Source organism: Alligator mississippiensis, chromosome 3 (assembly GCF_030867095.1).
Source record: "Alligator mississippiensis isolate rAllMis1 chromosome 3, rAllMis1, whole genome shotgun sequence".
NCBI lineage: Eukaryota > Metazoa > Chordata > Crocodylia > Alligatoridae > Alligator > Alligator mississippiensis.
The window spans coordinates 202478315-202493530 of NC_081826.1; the positions used below are offsets into that span (position 1 = coordinate 202478315).

At 42.1% G+C, this 15216-nt stretch overlaps 1 protein-coding gene across 1 annotated transcript in view; it reads right to left on the reverse strand.

Moving 5' to 3' along the window:
• Window positions 1-15216, reverse strand: part of RASEF (RAS and EF-hand domain containing) — a 58055-nt gene that overhangs the window by 18494 nt on the left and 24345 nt on the right. Inside the window, exons 7-12 of the mRNA XM_019478214.2 lie at window positions 14241-14309; window positions 11106-11190; window positions 8872-8963; window positions 5038-5272; window positions 3600-3737; window positions 3339-3486 (exon numbers count right to left, since the gene is read on the reverse strand). Of these exons, the coding sequence (XP_019333759.1) occupies window positions 3339-3486; window positions 3600-3737; window positions 5038-5272; window positions 8872-8963; window positions 11106-11190; window positions 14241-14309 (767 nt within the window). The remainder of the gene's footprint in view (window positions 1-3338; window positions 3487-3599; window positions 3738-5037; window positions 5273-8871; window positions 8964-11105; window positions 11191-14240; window positions 14310-15216) is intronic.

The following is a 15216-nucleotide window of genomic DNA, read 5'->3' on the forward strand; positions in this document are numbered from 1 at the left end:
GCCAGGAGTGGGGTGGGGGTCTCTTGGCTCCTTTCCCATTTTTTGTCCTTGAGCGGATGATATGTTTCTGAGCAGTAAGAATTGCCTCAAGGAAGCACCATGGTTGCTGAACTCCCAAATGGTCCAGTCACTGGTAACAGAGGGCCTTTCCCATTAGCCTCCTGAGCATGCCAAAATCTGAAGTCTAGGACTTTTGTTCTGCTGACTGATTTCCCAGTCTTACAGTGGATGGTGAACCTAATCAGGTCATGCCTTGGTGAGGCCACAGCTGGAGTACTGCATCCAGTTTTGGGCCCCACAATTCAAAAAGGATGTGAAGAAGCTTGAGAGAGTCCAGAGAAGAGCCACGCACATGATCAGAGAGTTTATCACGGGTGACCACCAGTATCTGGGGGAACATTTGTTCACCAGAGCACTCCAAGGGATGACGAGGTCGAACGGTTATAAACTACTGCAAAACCATTTCAGGCTGGACATAAAGAAGAATTTCTTTACTGTCCAAGACCCCAAGGTCTGGAATAGCCTGCCATCAGAGGTGGTCCAAGCACCTACATTGAGCACCTTCAAGAGAAATTCAGATTCTTATCTTGCTGGGATCCTATGACCCCAGCTGACTTCCTGCCCCTCAGGCAGGGGGCTGGACTCAATGATCTTCCAAGGTCCCTTCCAGCCCTAATGTCTATGAAATCTATTAAATCTATGAAATCTATGATCACTGTCACTCAGAGTACCACCAATCCTCAGGTCACCTATCGTGTCCTTCCCTTTGATTAGTACTAAATCCAGAGGGGCCTTTACCCCTACTAGGCCCTTCCACAACCTACATCAGGAATAGATAGTTTATTGTTGCCAAGATGGTGCTGACCTACTGGAGCTGGCCGAATGGTCCTCCCAAGAGATGTCAGGGCACTTGAAGTCACCCGTGACAATAATGTTTTTAGTGCTAGCTACCTCAGTCAGTTCTCTGGAGAATGCATGATCACTCTCCTCTTCTTGGGAGGGAGGCCTGTAGTAGACTCCCGCTATCAGGTCTCCCTGTCCCAATCCCCCTTGTATCCTGACCCAGAGGGTCTTGAGGGATCCTTCCCTGCTGTCAAACGTGACCTACAGGGAGGGGTACCGCTCTTTCACATAGAGGGCCACACCTCCTTCCTTCTTCCCAGTCCAATCTCTCCTATAAAGCCTATATCCTTCAATATTCACTGCCCAATCATGTGCGTCATCCCACCAGACATCCGGCAAACCAATCAGGTCAAATAAGTTGTCTGCCTGAAGGAGTGCCAGATCCTCTTGTTTATTTCCCATGCTTCTGGCATTCCCATGAAGACACCCGAGTTGTCCCCTAGTCACCTCAGGTTTTCTGACACACTGCCAGTGTCTCAAGATGCCAGTACTTATCTGGCCATCCACTGCTTGATCATCCTCCCCTGTGTCATTATGGCTAGAGGATTTTAGCTCAGCAGTGGAACCTACTTCCCGGCCCCTAGATGTGCCTAATTTAAAGCCCTCCTTAGCAGGCTGATGATTCCCATAGTGAAGAGCTTCTTCCCTCTGCTTGTGATATGAATACAATCCTTTGTGTGCAGACCACTGCTGTAGAACTGCGTACCAAGGTTGAGGTATCCAAAGCCCACACAATGACACCATCTCCTAAGCCTTCGGTTGACCTCCTTGAAGTACTCTTCCCTCTGACGGCCATGGCCTCTGACCAGGAGGATTGAGGAGAAGACCACTTGTGCTCCTAATTCCTTGAGCTTCATCCACATGGTCTTGTAGTCTCTCATAATTCTCCCAGAGCTGATCCTCACCATGTCATTGGTGCCCACATGGACAAGGAGCATGGAGTAGTGGTCAATAGGGCAGAACAGTTTAGGGATCCTCTTTGTGACATCTCTAATCCTGGCTCCTGAAAGGCAGCAGACCTCTCAAGCAAGAGGGTATGGACAACAAATAGCTCCTTCTGTGCCCCAGATCTTCCTGGGGCACAGAATAATATGTCTTCCAAGAAAACCCTTAGAGGCTATGAAAAGCATTTTTTACCTACAGCTCCACAGAACAGCAGGGGAGACAACTTAAGGATATGTATATACCACAGTCCCTAGCATGATGGCAGCACAATGTGGCCCGTACATTTAAATTAGCCACAGCAGCATAGGAGTCACTGTAGGCTGCAAAACCCCCTCGTGAGGCAGAGTAAATACACAACTGAGCTCCATGTAAGACTGCTACTGACACCAGTATGAACAAGTTTAAAGCTAGTCTGGCAAGGCCACATGCCACTGGAGCCACAATACTCTGTGAATACTCTGGGTAGCCTCTAGTCCTTGCATCTTTGGTGTGCTGATATAATAATAGAAGATCATTCAATCATAAAAGCCCATATAGGCCATGTGTAGACAAAACAAGAGGTGTGTGTGCACAGCATTTTAAAGCAGGCTAAATGCTTTTGCAACACTTTAATGGTGTTGGTGTTTGCACATCTCGGTGGTATATTGCGCATTAATTTCAGACGCTGTAGCAAATTTGGTGGCATAACATGCCTTAAATGACTTGGAATGCAGCCAACTAAAACTCCCTTGAGAATTTTAGTTTGCCAGCCCTACAGCCACGGAGTGAAGCACAGGCTCCATGGGGCTCCGCACGTCTGTAGGAAGCCTGGCAGCAGCCCAGGAAAGCAGACTCTGACCAAGAAAAGCAGTGAGCCTGATCTCCCCCACTCTCTTCCCCCCAGAGCCTGCCTGCCTGCCTGAGCCATGTGGGGGCCCAATGCCTCCCTCTGCATCTGCAGTGCCCCCTGGGACTGCCTGAGCCAGGTGCCCACTGCTGCCAGGGAAGGAAGCACCAGCCCCACCCCCCCACCCGCAGCTCAGGGACTACTCCGCCCACCGGCAGCTTGCCCTCCCTTCCCCACCGGACAGGCAGGTAAGTCTGCAGGGTATGTGCACAACACAGGGGTTTAATTAGCCCTAAATTAAAGCAGTGCTTTTTAAAACCCACTGCTTCAATTTAAGGCCCCCGTTTCATCTACACACACCCATAATGGCCAAATCCTCCAGGAACAATGACACAGAGTTTGCTTCTGCAACAAACAAGCGACATGGACCTTCCATCTGGGCTTGGAAATAAATTTCCCATTTTATAGAACACCATCCTGCTGCAGGTAAATGTCACGCGTGTGCATAAAAAAAGAATACAGCCCGCATTCTGATTTCAAGGAAAGTGTATGCTTGCATCCATTTAATAAATAAAGGGAGGTAAAAAATAATATTTTCTTTTACAAGTACTCCACCTGTCAAATACTCCACCTGTTCAGTGCAGAAAGTGTACAAGAAACATACCCAGGGTTGCGCTGGTGTTTCCTCGAAATTCATTCTTACAAAGTCTCATAAGGAAACTGGATTTTCCTACTGCTGCATCTCCAGCAAGAACTATCTTGTAAGCCTTCTCAGTCCTGGAGTATTTCAGGTTACGATCTGTTGCATCTGACTAAAAACAAAATGAACACACCAAACTTCATATTATTAAGTGTAAGGAGGAAAAAAAAAATCTTGGCATATATTTCTGAATATCAAGTTAAGAAATTATTCTGGGCTGGTTACCTGAGGAGAGAGGGCAGAAATACATTTCCTTGTTGATGCAACAGAGCTGCTCCGATTGTCTGGTAGTGAAGGTTTCCAGTCTAATACTGAACTGCCGTTGTCAGGACTATAAGCTTCTTCGTCTCTAATCTCTGGTACCTGAAAGTTCCAGAAAATATTACACTTTTTGTTACATTTAAATTTTTTTAAAAAAATCTTTCTGGAAGTGAAGGTGAAAAGGTTATATTTAAAAAATTATTTGAAATGAAGATGGGACAAAATGGATCTGTACCACTCTTAGAGCTGATTGTTGGTTATATGATTTGTATCCAAGAAAACAACATATGTGAATGGTAATCTTTAGTTTTATAGCCCGCAAAACGTCTTTGTCTAAACTCTAAATTATAGTAGCTGCAAGAGCTGAAAAGAGAAACAGAATTCTGTTTCATAGCACATGTTTATGTAGTAAGATTTGGTTCGTCTTTATTTGAAACAAAAATTATTATGTTCTCTGCAAAAGAGAATGGAAATACAGACCCCGGAAGCCCTGGAGTCTGTGGTGCTGTGGCAGATTACTTGGCAGGCTGCCTAGGAACAGAGATCTCTGAAAGTCCTGGCAGACCTGTCTAAAGAGAAGCTGGGCCAGAAGCCAGGCAGGTTTCTGACAAGAGCCTGCCTGGTAAAGGGCCTTTCATCTGTACACTGTTGAAATGGAGCCATCTCCCCAGAATATTTCACTATTAGCAAACTGGCAATTCCCAGGGAAGAAAATACTGTCAAAATTTTTTTCTGACCCTATCTCATAGGAGCCAGCATTTGCTGCTGCAGCTATCTATCCCAGAATTCAAGAGGACAACACCCACTTGCTGCAAGACAAATTGGGCAAATAGAACACTTGTCAACTTCAAAACAGTTTCCATATACCTCTAACATTTGAGAAGGAAGGAACCTGGTGAAAGATGTTGTTGATACTGGAGATAGGCCTAAAGCCTATTTTCTGCCTCCATACCTCTTAGGTATCCGTAATCTTTTCTCCAAAATAATGCTTTCAGAAACAATCACTGCCCAATGCCCAGTACTCATAAAAACAACACTGTAACATCCATTTGGTTTCCAGATGTAACAAAGCAAAAGATTTCAGTAATAAAATATTTAGCATAAGAAAACAACGTGAAAAACGGGAAATTAAATTAACTTTAAAAATAAAAAATAGCCTCATAAATAAAAACGCATAACCAGTTAAAAGTAGGTACAGATTTTTTTAGTACTTTTTTAGTAGTCACTAAAAAAGCACCGAACAAAAAAAAATTCTTGAAAATTCTGTTTTAATGCTTATAACCCAGAAAAAGACAATGCAGCTTCTTCTGACCTAGGTACAAAGATTGACTTCACTTTACAAAAAGAGGCTAATTTTGCCTCCAAACAAAGGTCTCAGAAATACAGTAAGTCTGAAGCTTACATCTGTATCAGAAGCATCACCACCAAAGCCTTCCTGTGTGCACTGTGACCTTTGAAAATTCCTTTGATGCCTGTATTCCACTTCTGAATCATATTCATTTGAGTCTCTCAAGGTAGACAAACCACTGTCAAACCAGCTCTCAGGTAAGCTGTCAACCTCACAGTTTATCCTTTGCATAGGGTCACAAAGGGCTAAAGAATCATAATCGTCATCCATGTAGGAAGAATGAGATGATCTGATGACAAAAATAGGGAAGACATGCATTATTTTGAGATGACATTCCCTAGCAAAACAAAGACATATTGAAATGGTGAACATGCCAAATGTCAACTACACATTAAAGAAGATTCCACTGTGCACTATTTTTTAATTTCCAGTAAAAAGATATCCAATAGCATGTAAAAAATTAATGTCACCATAATGCCTACACATTCTGGGTCTGGTACCCCACTTTAGTCATAATTAAAAAAAATAGATCTTTAAAAAACTCCTTAAACATTACAACATGGAAAATATTAAAGGCAGAAAACATCTATAAAGTACTGATGGTTTAATAAATGTTAGCCCCTTTCTTGTTGTAGAAAATGACTTCAGTATACTTGTATCTGATGTAAATAGATACATCTAGGCTTTATCTCCCAGATGTGTGCAAGTCAATAAATAACAATTATGCATACAAAAAAAAGCAGGACAGCAGAGATCACAAGCTCATAAACAGAAGGAGTAGAAATGAGAGAAACTTGTTTGATTACAATGAAATGGTCTTTATAGAATACTGCAGTTTTAGGAAAGTATATGCTTGACAGTTTTTCTCCGTTCCAAAGCCATTTTTGTTTTTGGTACCATAGCATGTTTAAACGAATGCCAATAGCAGCAGTGTTACACTATGAGAGAGGCACTTACTGTATGTACATTGAAAATTAATTTGCATAAAAAGGGAACAGGAAAAGAGAGACGGAGAGGAAGAAGGAGACAACCTAAAAATAAGGTGTTATGGTCTGTAGCAAGGAACTGACTGGCACAAATCAAACTATCTGAAAATGCCTGAAAGTAGTGTCAAGTCAGTCCCAAGGCCACTGTGATTATTGGGGCATCTTAGCTACCGTAACAACCCTCCTCCACTCTGTGTGAAGTTAGACGAGTTACTTTGCATCACTGGTGATTCTTCAGGCAAAGTGACCTGGTGGCACCCACCCTCTCTCCAAGGTATGGATGGCCACTAGCTCTCAGGGAACTCACCCACCCTTTGACAGGTCTTTTTTTCCTGCTGAGCATCCACACACCCTCCTCACCTGGACTAGGCAGGTGGGGACTCCAATTTAGTTGCCGACAATCCAACCATGGAACAGGCTGTACTGGTTTACATGGTACCAGACAGCAGACCAAGAGAGGCCTGGCCTGACAATGTGGAAGTAGTGTAAAGCAAGAAAAGCAGTCAACCTTGCTTTATCCTATGAGAGTAGAGATGGAGCACAGTTTGGTTATAGTTGACAAACAGTGGCAGTGCTGTTCTTTGTGAACTTGTATTAGCAGTGGATTTGAGCACTCCAAACACAGTTCAGAATAACAGGGTAGCTTCTGTGGGCCTGGAGTGTCTATTCCTTGGGATTTGTAGGGTTTTGAGACTATTGTGAACTCTAATATAACTTCCATCCACTACTGGCCAACCAGCAATGTTATAGAAAGTATTTTTTTGTTGCAACAACATTCAAAATGTTCTATTTCCATGCTTCCAGGGTAATGAGCATTCATATAAATGAACACGATCTTAATTTTGGAATATAACAGTACCCAAGCTATTTATATTCATACACTCTCTAGCCTACAGCAAATAACTGACATATGAAAAAAGGGAGAATACTGTAATAAAGTTAAGGTGATTGGGCATACCCTGAAATAAAAGGCTATATTAGTCAATTTTCAAAGTCATTGAAGCATGGAGTCAGTGCTGGGAATTCCATGCATTTTTAAGGCAATTTAGCCTATGAAATGCTACGCTAATAGAAAAGAAAGAATGCAATTACTAATATAAATTTAATATAAATGTAAAACCAAGGTTAGAATCTAAACTCGGATTTCTGATTATTCAACTGGCTGACAGAGTCCTGAAGTAAAACTGAAAGTTCATCTTGATCTTTCTCCCTTTTTGCCTGGATACTGCTAATCTATACCTAGTAGCAGGGGCAGATATAGGATTTTGAAAAGTGGGGGGGGGAAGCAAAGGGGGGAAAGAGGGTGAGGCTGGTGTGGTGATAACACATTTTTCTTCAGGTAAAAAGAAACTAGAAGCTGTACTAATAAGCTAGGAACCTCAGCTATATTTTTCAGTTTAAGACTGAAGCAAAAACAAATATAACTTTATTACAATGTGCATTAATTTGATATATCAGACATTATGTGTTTAAAAAAAAACAACACAACTACCTAGGCAAAAATAAGTCAAAAGATTTTGTTTCTTTAGTCCTGTAATCAGTAGAATTAAATGTACATTTCTTTTACAGTAATCTAAAAGACAAAAACCATATCTAGCTGTCGAGCTCCTTGACAGTGCAGCCAATGTTTCACTGAAAGTTATTTCCAGAACTGCTTTAAAAAGTTTACCTATGTTAAATGTTTCCACACCTGAGTTAGTGATTTTAGTTAGACTTAAAAATAGTCTGCACGAGGAACTCCATACCAGTAGCAACTAACAGGCAGAAAAATTGCAGAAGAAAGAAGAACTTGATTAGTGGAACATTGCCGAAGCTGCCCCAACGTGCTGTAATTACAGCGTATCGGAGAAGACCCAATAAATCGTGCCTGCTGGAGCTTGGTAATGACTGCACTCCAGCAGAATCTGTGTATCAGCATCCCCATGCTGAAAAACAGCAGCAGGGGTACTTTAACTAAAGCTCATCAAATTGTTTTAGCTAAAGCTTGAGCTTTAGTTAAAGTGTCCCCACCGCCATTTTTCAGCGCAGGGACGCTGATATTTGAGATGCTCCAGGCGCATTAATTAAAGCGGCTCTTGGATCCATGCTAATTAAAGCACACCCTCCCTCCCTCCACTCCCGGAGAATGTGTATAAATGCCCATGAAGACCATTTAAAAAAAGAGAGAGTGTCATTAACACCTGTGGAATGAAGAGTTTAGAAGGAATCAGGTAGATTATAATGAGACGTGTAGTCAAATAACTCCCTCACTGCTGTTTGAATAGAAATGTTGCTGCCATTGCCAGGCAGTTTGTTTTAAACTTGTGGTGAAGCAGGAATCAAAGAGTGGTATGACTGAACCACTTTATTCCCTGGTCCTGCCTGGTAGGAACAAGCTTTATCCTGGTACACACGTTTACTTCTGGTGGCCCATTTTTCTACTTCAAATATAATGCACTAGATGGGACAGAATAAAAGATATTAGAAAATATCTTCTCAGAGAAAGATGTCCTTATCAGTCTTAAAATAGACTTCATTCCTTCCTCCCCTAAACTCAGCAAATCTAATGTTCAGATGAGTTATACTGCAAAATCTACAGTACCTGTTGCAAAATCTACAGCAAGTCCAACGTGAGAGAATATGTTGTATCTGCTTTCAGCATAGGAAGGTTTGCCTTACCAAGACACAGCAGAAACAATAATGATAATGAAAAGATTTAGATTTTATGGATTCATTTTGGTAAAAGCTTGTTTCCCTTGAGGATGATGACTGAATTTGCTCGATTTATTTTGTTAGCACTGTTAGCATAACACAGGGTTTTATTCTATTATTTTGCATTAGTTGTTTAGCTCTCCTCAGACGCATGCAATAACAGTCCAACATTTTTTTAAGTTATAATGTGGGTAAAAACAAGATGGCCTACCTGTCAAACTGTGGATTCTGTGGAGACTGGCCACCATTACATTTGGGACTGCTTCTAGAAATCGTACCCCCTGGGGAGGTGTTTGCTAACCGCTGCAATAAAACATATGTAGGAAGATCTGTAAGAAACTGTTTTCTTATGCAAGCTTGGGGAGAGGGGTTTGTTAAATAGGGGAATATAATCCCTATAAGACTGCTGTATGTTAATTATGCATACGCTACTTTTTCTTTTCAAATAAATGTCATCCTTTAAAACAAGACTGGATATCAACAGGGACATTAAGCATAATATTTAAACTCCTCCACATGGGTCAAGGTTTGGATTTGTTGCTCCTCATTCACCAGCAATAAAATAATGAGATCTTTATGATTTTTTTAGATTTTAAATAATTTTTATGTGCACACAGGAGCTGGCAACTACTACAGTGTCGTCTGCCTAGGTGGCATTATCCCATAAACTATAACACACCATTTTAGAAAAATAGTTCAAGGAATGGCAAAATATTTTTCTCATCATTTTGGAATAACCATTTCTTAGAGCATGAAGATGGTTGAGGAGGGAAAGGAAACGGTCAATATCATTTAAATACTCTCAAGTTATAAATTTGCATGTATAAACGTAAGGAGAATTTGTGATGACAAAGTTTAATCACTCAATATCTGTGCTACTACAAATGCTCATTTTGCCAGCCAGCACATGGCTTTGATGGAATTGAGTATACACATTTCCTTCACTTTATGCAGGTTCTGTATGTGTGATTTCGCTCTTATGCAATGACCCTTTTTATACCAGAAATTCATTACATGCAAGGTAAATTCACTCGTATACAATCGATGTCGTGGAAGCCCACAGTTGGCTGTTTTGTGCGGTGCATTGTGGGAGTGACGTGCACCAAAATATAGTCTCCTGTGTGGATCTGTGTTCCTCACTCGTTGCCTGTGACACGCGTTTCTGTAGTTGCCATCCCTATTATGATAGTGCCCTGTGGTGTTTGTTTGTACTGTCTGCTGTTGGTGAATACCAAAATTGCCTTGTAAAAGTGGTAGAAATGGGTCTGGGGATCAGTACAGTTGAAGTCTTGGAACGTATCCCTATTTGTTACATTGCAAAGTGGGTTCCCTTTATGCAAATTCAAGTTTTGCACCATTTTCTAGGAATGCATGTACAGGATAAAGCAAGGGAAACCTGTAGAGGAGACACCCACTGGTACCAGGGAAAGATATCCAAACTGGGAGCAGGTGAGAGTCTTTCATACACACCTTCTTTTCTTTACTCTCTTGTCCCTTCTCCTGGCTTTCATTGTGTTGGGGCTGTTGCTCTGCTCTTCTTCAATACCCATCCCCCCCTTCTTTATGCTACAAGGCATCTGTTGAGTATACTGAATTTGGGCAAAGACCCTACCATCCAGTACTTCATATTGCTACTGCCATTAGATGGAGCTGGGACTGGGACCAGGTGATAGGCTTCCATCTAGCCCTGAGGGAAGGGCATGTCAATATGACTATCCTGCCCAGGCAGCAAACAATTGTGTATGCCTTAATTTGACTGCAATCTTCCCACCCCTCTGATCATGCCAAGGACTAGGCTGATCACCAACTATGGCATCTGAAGGGATTTTCTTTTTCCATCTAGCGAAAGTGACACACTGTTGTGAAGGGGGTTTTTTCCTTTCCCTCCTGTATACACACATTTAACTTTACTATTGCTACAACTTTGGCAATGGCAGTGCATCTGGTATCTTAGAGAAGGTCCGACAGAGGTCCTTGTAACTACATGGGCTGTCTGCGCAAAGGAATAAATGGCAAGAGTGAGCCTCAAGGCTCAGCCTAATATCTCAATTTTCCTTGCATTCCAGTGAAATACTGTGAAAGTCCTAAACATTTTCAATAAAGAGAAACGGGAAAACTACCATTCACATTGTGGGAAAGCTTTGGCAATTTGTTTTGGACAAAAAAGTATCAGAAAGTTCCAATGTGAATATATAAATTTTAGGACAAAGGAAACTTAAGGCTCTTTTCAAATTTTGGTTTATACAATATATTGCGTATACATTTGGGATATACAGAAAAGAACAGGCCATGTCAGAAGGCACTAAGCCAAAATCTGTCAGCTGAAGCCACTGGAGGTTTCTGAAGTTACACAGGGATTATATGATTTCTGTAATATTATTATATAATTATTCTATAACAATCCATTACATAATTGCTGTAACATTAGAAAATTATACCACATACCAGTGCTCTGTTGTGCTTGCTGAAACTGTTTTCTAGTGCACTCCTTAAGCCATCATTGCTGTCATGTAATTTTCTGTTAGCTAATCTAAAATCAAACAGGGAAAAGTAGTCTTCATACAAAACTGTAATAGGATAAGTTAAAGAAAATTCTAAATGGTTTTGCCAGTTCTATTTTGTCATATCCAGCTTCCATATAATGGAATCATAAAATTTCATTTTTTTAAAAACAAAAAAACAAAAACAAAGAACTAGCAGTGGTCTAGAAGTTGTTATTGTACACAAAGAAATGAATCTGCACCATGTAAGTGAAAGTGACCATTTTTCTGTGGCCCCAGCACTTCCATGGGGCCACAGTGTGGGATTTTATTAAGCTGCTTTTACGGTCCCTTAATTAATAGGAAGAAACACTTGTACATTCCCTAGTTTTGACCTTTGACCCTTCTCAAATTTGTCAACAGTACTACACATATGCAAGTTGGGCATGTACTAAATAACATGATAAATTAAGGAACAGTTAGAGTCTTCTGTTTCACTAGGTATCTTTATATCATGTTTTACCCATTTCCATGAATGACAACTGGTTGGGTTTTTTAAGTGAAATTTTTATACAGAGCTCTTAACAGAAGAGAACTCTTGTGATGTAGACCTTAGAAGAGGGGTGGACAATTATTCTGGCTGGAGGGCTGCTTAACGAGTTTTGGTGAGCTGTCGGCAGCTGCAAGGGTGGCCCCGCCCCTTGACAGGCACCTCGTCCCCTGGTCACCATGTTGGAACCTGAAGTTCCGCCCCTTAACCTTTGACCTTTGCCACTAGAAGTACTCCTTTTGGGAAGGGGTTTTGCCATGTTGGAACCAGAAAAAAAAGTTATATATTAAAAATCAAAAATCCACAGTAATATATTTTAATTTTATTTTTTTTAATATTTTTGTCTTGATTCATGTGTTTGCACCATATATATAGCGGTGATTGCATAATAACTCAAAATGAAGTCTTACTCCTGTATATTGCGAGGGGGTGGAGGGTGTGGGGAGGCACAGGTGGGTGAGTATAGGGTTTGTGTGTAGGTGTGAGATATGGGGGCAGTAAGTGTATGTGTGTGTAAGTGGGGTGTCAGGGAGGGTGTGGGGATATTTGTGGATGTGAGTGGGTGAGTACGGGGAGTTTGCGGGGATGTGTGGTTCGGTATGGGATTTGTGGGGGGCTGTGGGATGTGTGTAGGTGGGTGTGGTGAGTTATGTACACATAGCAGTGAGTGGGGTACCTCCCAGAGGCACATGGGTATGTGTGTGGGATGGTGTGGGAGAACATGTGGGTGGGTGCAGTGTTTGTGGGGTGTGCAATTGTGTGTGGGGGTGGGTGTAGTTGTGGGGTTTGCAGGGGAGGGTTTGTGGGTGTGCTGGGGTGTGCATGGGAGCCTCCCATGCATGCCCCACATAAGCCGGTCAGCACCCGCCTCTGACACACAACAACCTGGAGCCCATGTAGCCTGCCGCGGCTCCCCATCACTGGCAACTGCATGCAGCCCCATCCCTGTCCCATGCCCACTCCATACTCACCCCCATGGGAGCAGATCAGCCAGAACCCATTTGCGCAGCTCCAACCCCAGCCCACCCTGTACCTGCTCTGCACCACCCACCTGTGGCACTCCTGCCGCCCCTCGGGAATGTAGAAGGGCTGGGGTGGCTCTGCAGCTGGACTGCCTTTCTAGGCAGCTCAGGTGGTGGCAGCTCCTTCTGGCTGCCACCACTGCTGACCCTAAGCTCCACAGTACTGGTGGGGACCTGCATGCACAGCCCCAACCTGGTGTGCCCCATGCCTGCTCCAGACTCACCTGTTCAAGGTAAGTAGCAGCAGCAGCAGCGGCAGCTGCTGATCAGAAACTGTTGCTCAACATTGGGGAAAAGCAGCACCTCCCACTCGCCACTGCCAGGACCTTTCTGCTGCATCTGCCCAGAGCCCGTGCCATACCAGGCTGCCCTGCATCTCCACCACCATTACCACCACCCAGGCTGCCCTATGGCTGCTCTGCATTGCCACCGCTGCCCCGCTGAGCAGCCCAGAGATGTCAGTAATGGCAGCAGATACAGAGCTGACTGGCACAGCGCAGGCTCCAGACAAATGCAGCAGAAAGGGCCCAGCAGTAGTGAGGGAGAGGGGCTGTTTCCCCCACACATGCTGAGCAACAGTTTCTGCTCAGCTACCATTGCTACTGCCGCTGCTGAGCCTGGGTGTGCGAGTCCAGAGCAGGCACAGCGCACGTCAGGTTGCATCTGCATGCACTGGCTTGCCAACTCCCCCACCTTTGGAACCACCACAGTGCAACCCCCCCGCCCCAACTTGTTAAGCCAATGAGCCAAGTGATGACATTTAGAATAATATGGGTACAGGATTTTATTCCTTGTTGTAAAGGAACGAGAGTCAATGAAGCTAAGAACAAAACCCCACAAAACATTAGAGATGTGCAAGACATATACTGACTCGCATGCTGAACTAAAGAAGCTTGCTGTTGTGGTAGATAAATGTTAGTATCTTTAGGCCACTTAAGTAAAGAGGAATTGTGCTTAAAAAAAAAAAAAAAATGACAATATGACCCTGTATGCTTCTGCTCAACAGCAGTAAAAGAAAAAAAAAAAAAGAATCACAGATGGAACTGTAGGATGCCTCAACAAAAATAATGTAGATAATCTGCCAGATACCATTCTGTGCAAAACTAAGACTATGTACAATTATGTTGTGGTTAAAAAATACAATAAAAAAAGCAGTGTCAAGTCAAATACAATTTAATTTGTGAAGTGATGGGCTGAGATGGGCCATACATTTGCCCTTTATGAAAGGAAAGGAAAAAAATAGGCAATTTATGGAGCCCTACAAAATTCAAATGGCATAGCAAGAACAATTGGTATGAGGTCATCTGCACTAGTGTCACAGGCAATATTCTGGAACCCTAAGCCTAATTTAACATGGTATAGCCAGTGGAGTGCAGTCTACTGGACTAGTCTGGATGGCACTGAACATTGACCTTGGTAATATTTTGTTTTTTCATTCCTATCACAGATTTCCATGCAACTAGACAAAATTTGTTTATTAGACAAAAGGTGTTGTAGTGTAAGGACATGTGAGTTATTAGTAACTTACTGAAGTATTTCAATTTGTCTTTCCAGGTTATCTCTGTCTTCAGTGTATTCTTGGATAATTTCCAAATCTCTGCAAAATATAACATATAGTTGTTTACTCACAGTGAGTCATATTTATAGCTTTTACTCCTTACAGAAAGTAAAGTTTAACCGTAACTAAGATTCTGAATCAATGGAAAATTCTTTTTTAAATTTTGAAAACATAAGGGGGAAAAAAATCAGTTTGAGTGTTTAGGTTACTCAATTCCTTAATACAGTACTTTGTTTATTAATATTTAAAATGTGTTTGTCTTAAATATATTGTAATAATTTGATACCAACACAAACAAGGGGTCTCAAACATTCAGTATGTCACAGTAGATGTAGTCTTGGGATGTTTCCCATCCCATTCAGTCACATGGACTGCTGCCCTCCTCCTGGTGACTTAACATGCTTATGGGACCTGTAGGAATTGCTAAAATGCTAGAGTAGGATTAGAAAATATTTGATGTCACTGACATCTTTCAAATATATTTCAGTGGCTGAAAAGAAGAAAATGTGAGCAGTCACAGTTCTACGTACCAGAAAATGTTTAAAAATACAAATTTTTGAAAACTTCTTCGGACTAGAAGATCTACAAGGTCCCTTCCAACCCTACATCTATGAATCTATGATTCCTGCATATAAAAAATACATTTAATTTAGCAAATGGTTTACACAAGGGTTTAGCACAAGAATTTAACATCAGTGTGAGTACTCTGTACTACTATGAAGGTTAAGGGAACTGATTCTACGGTTGATAGTACGTAGATACAACCTTGCATTGAGGTCAGAAATCTAGGGCACGTTTACACATGTGGTAGTGGGGGGTGCTTTAATTAGAGCACCTAATTAAAGTGCCTGCAGAGTCTCATGTATTCAGTATCCTGTGCTTCAAAATGGCAGTGGGGGTGCTTTAACTAAAGCTCATTTGATGAGCTTTAGTTAAAGCACCCCCG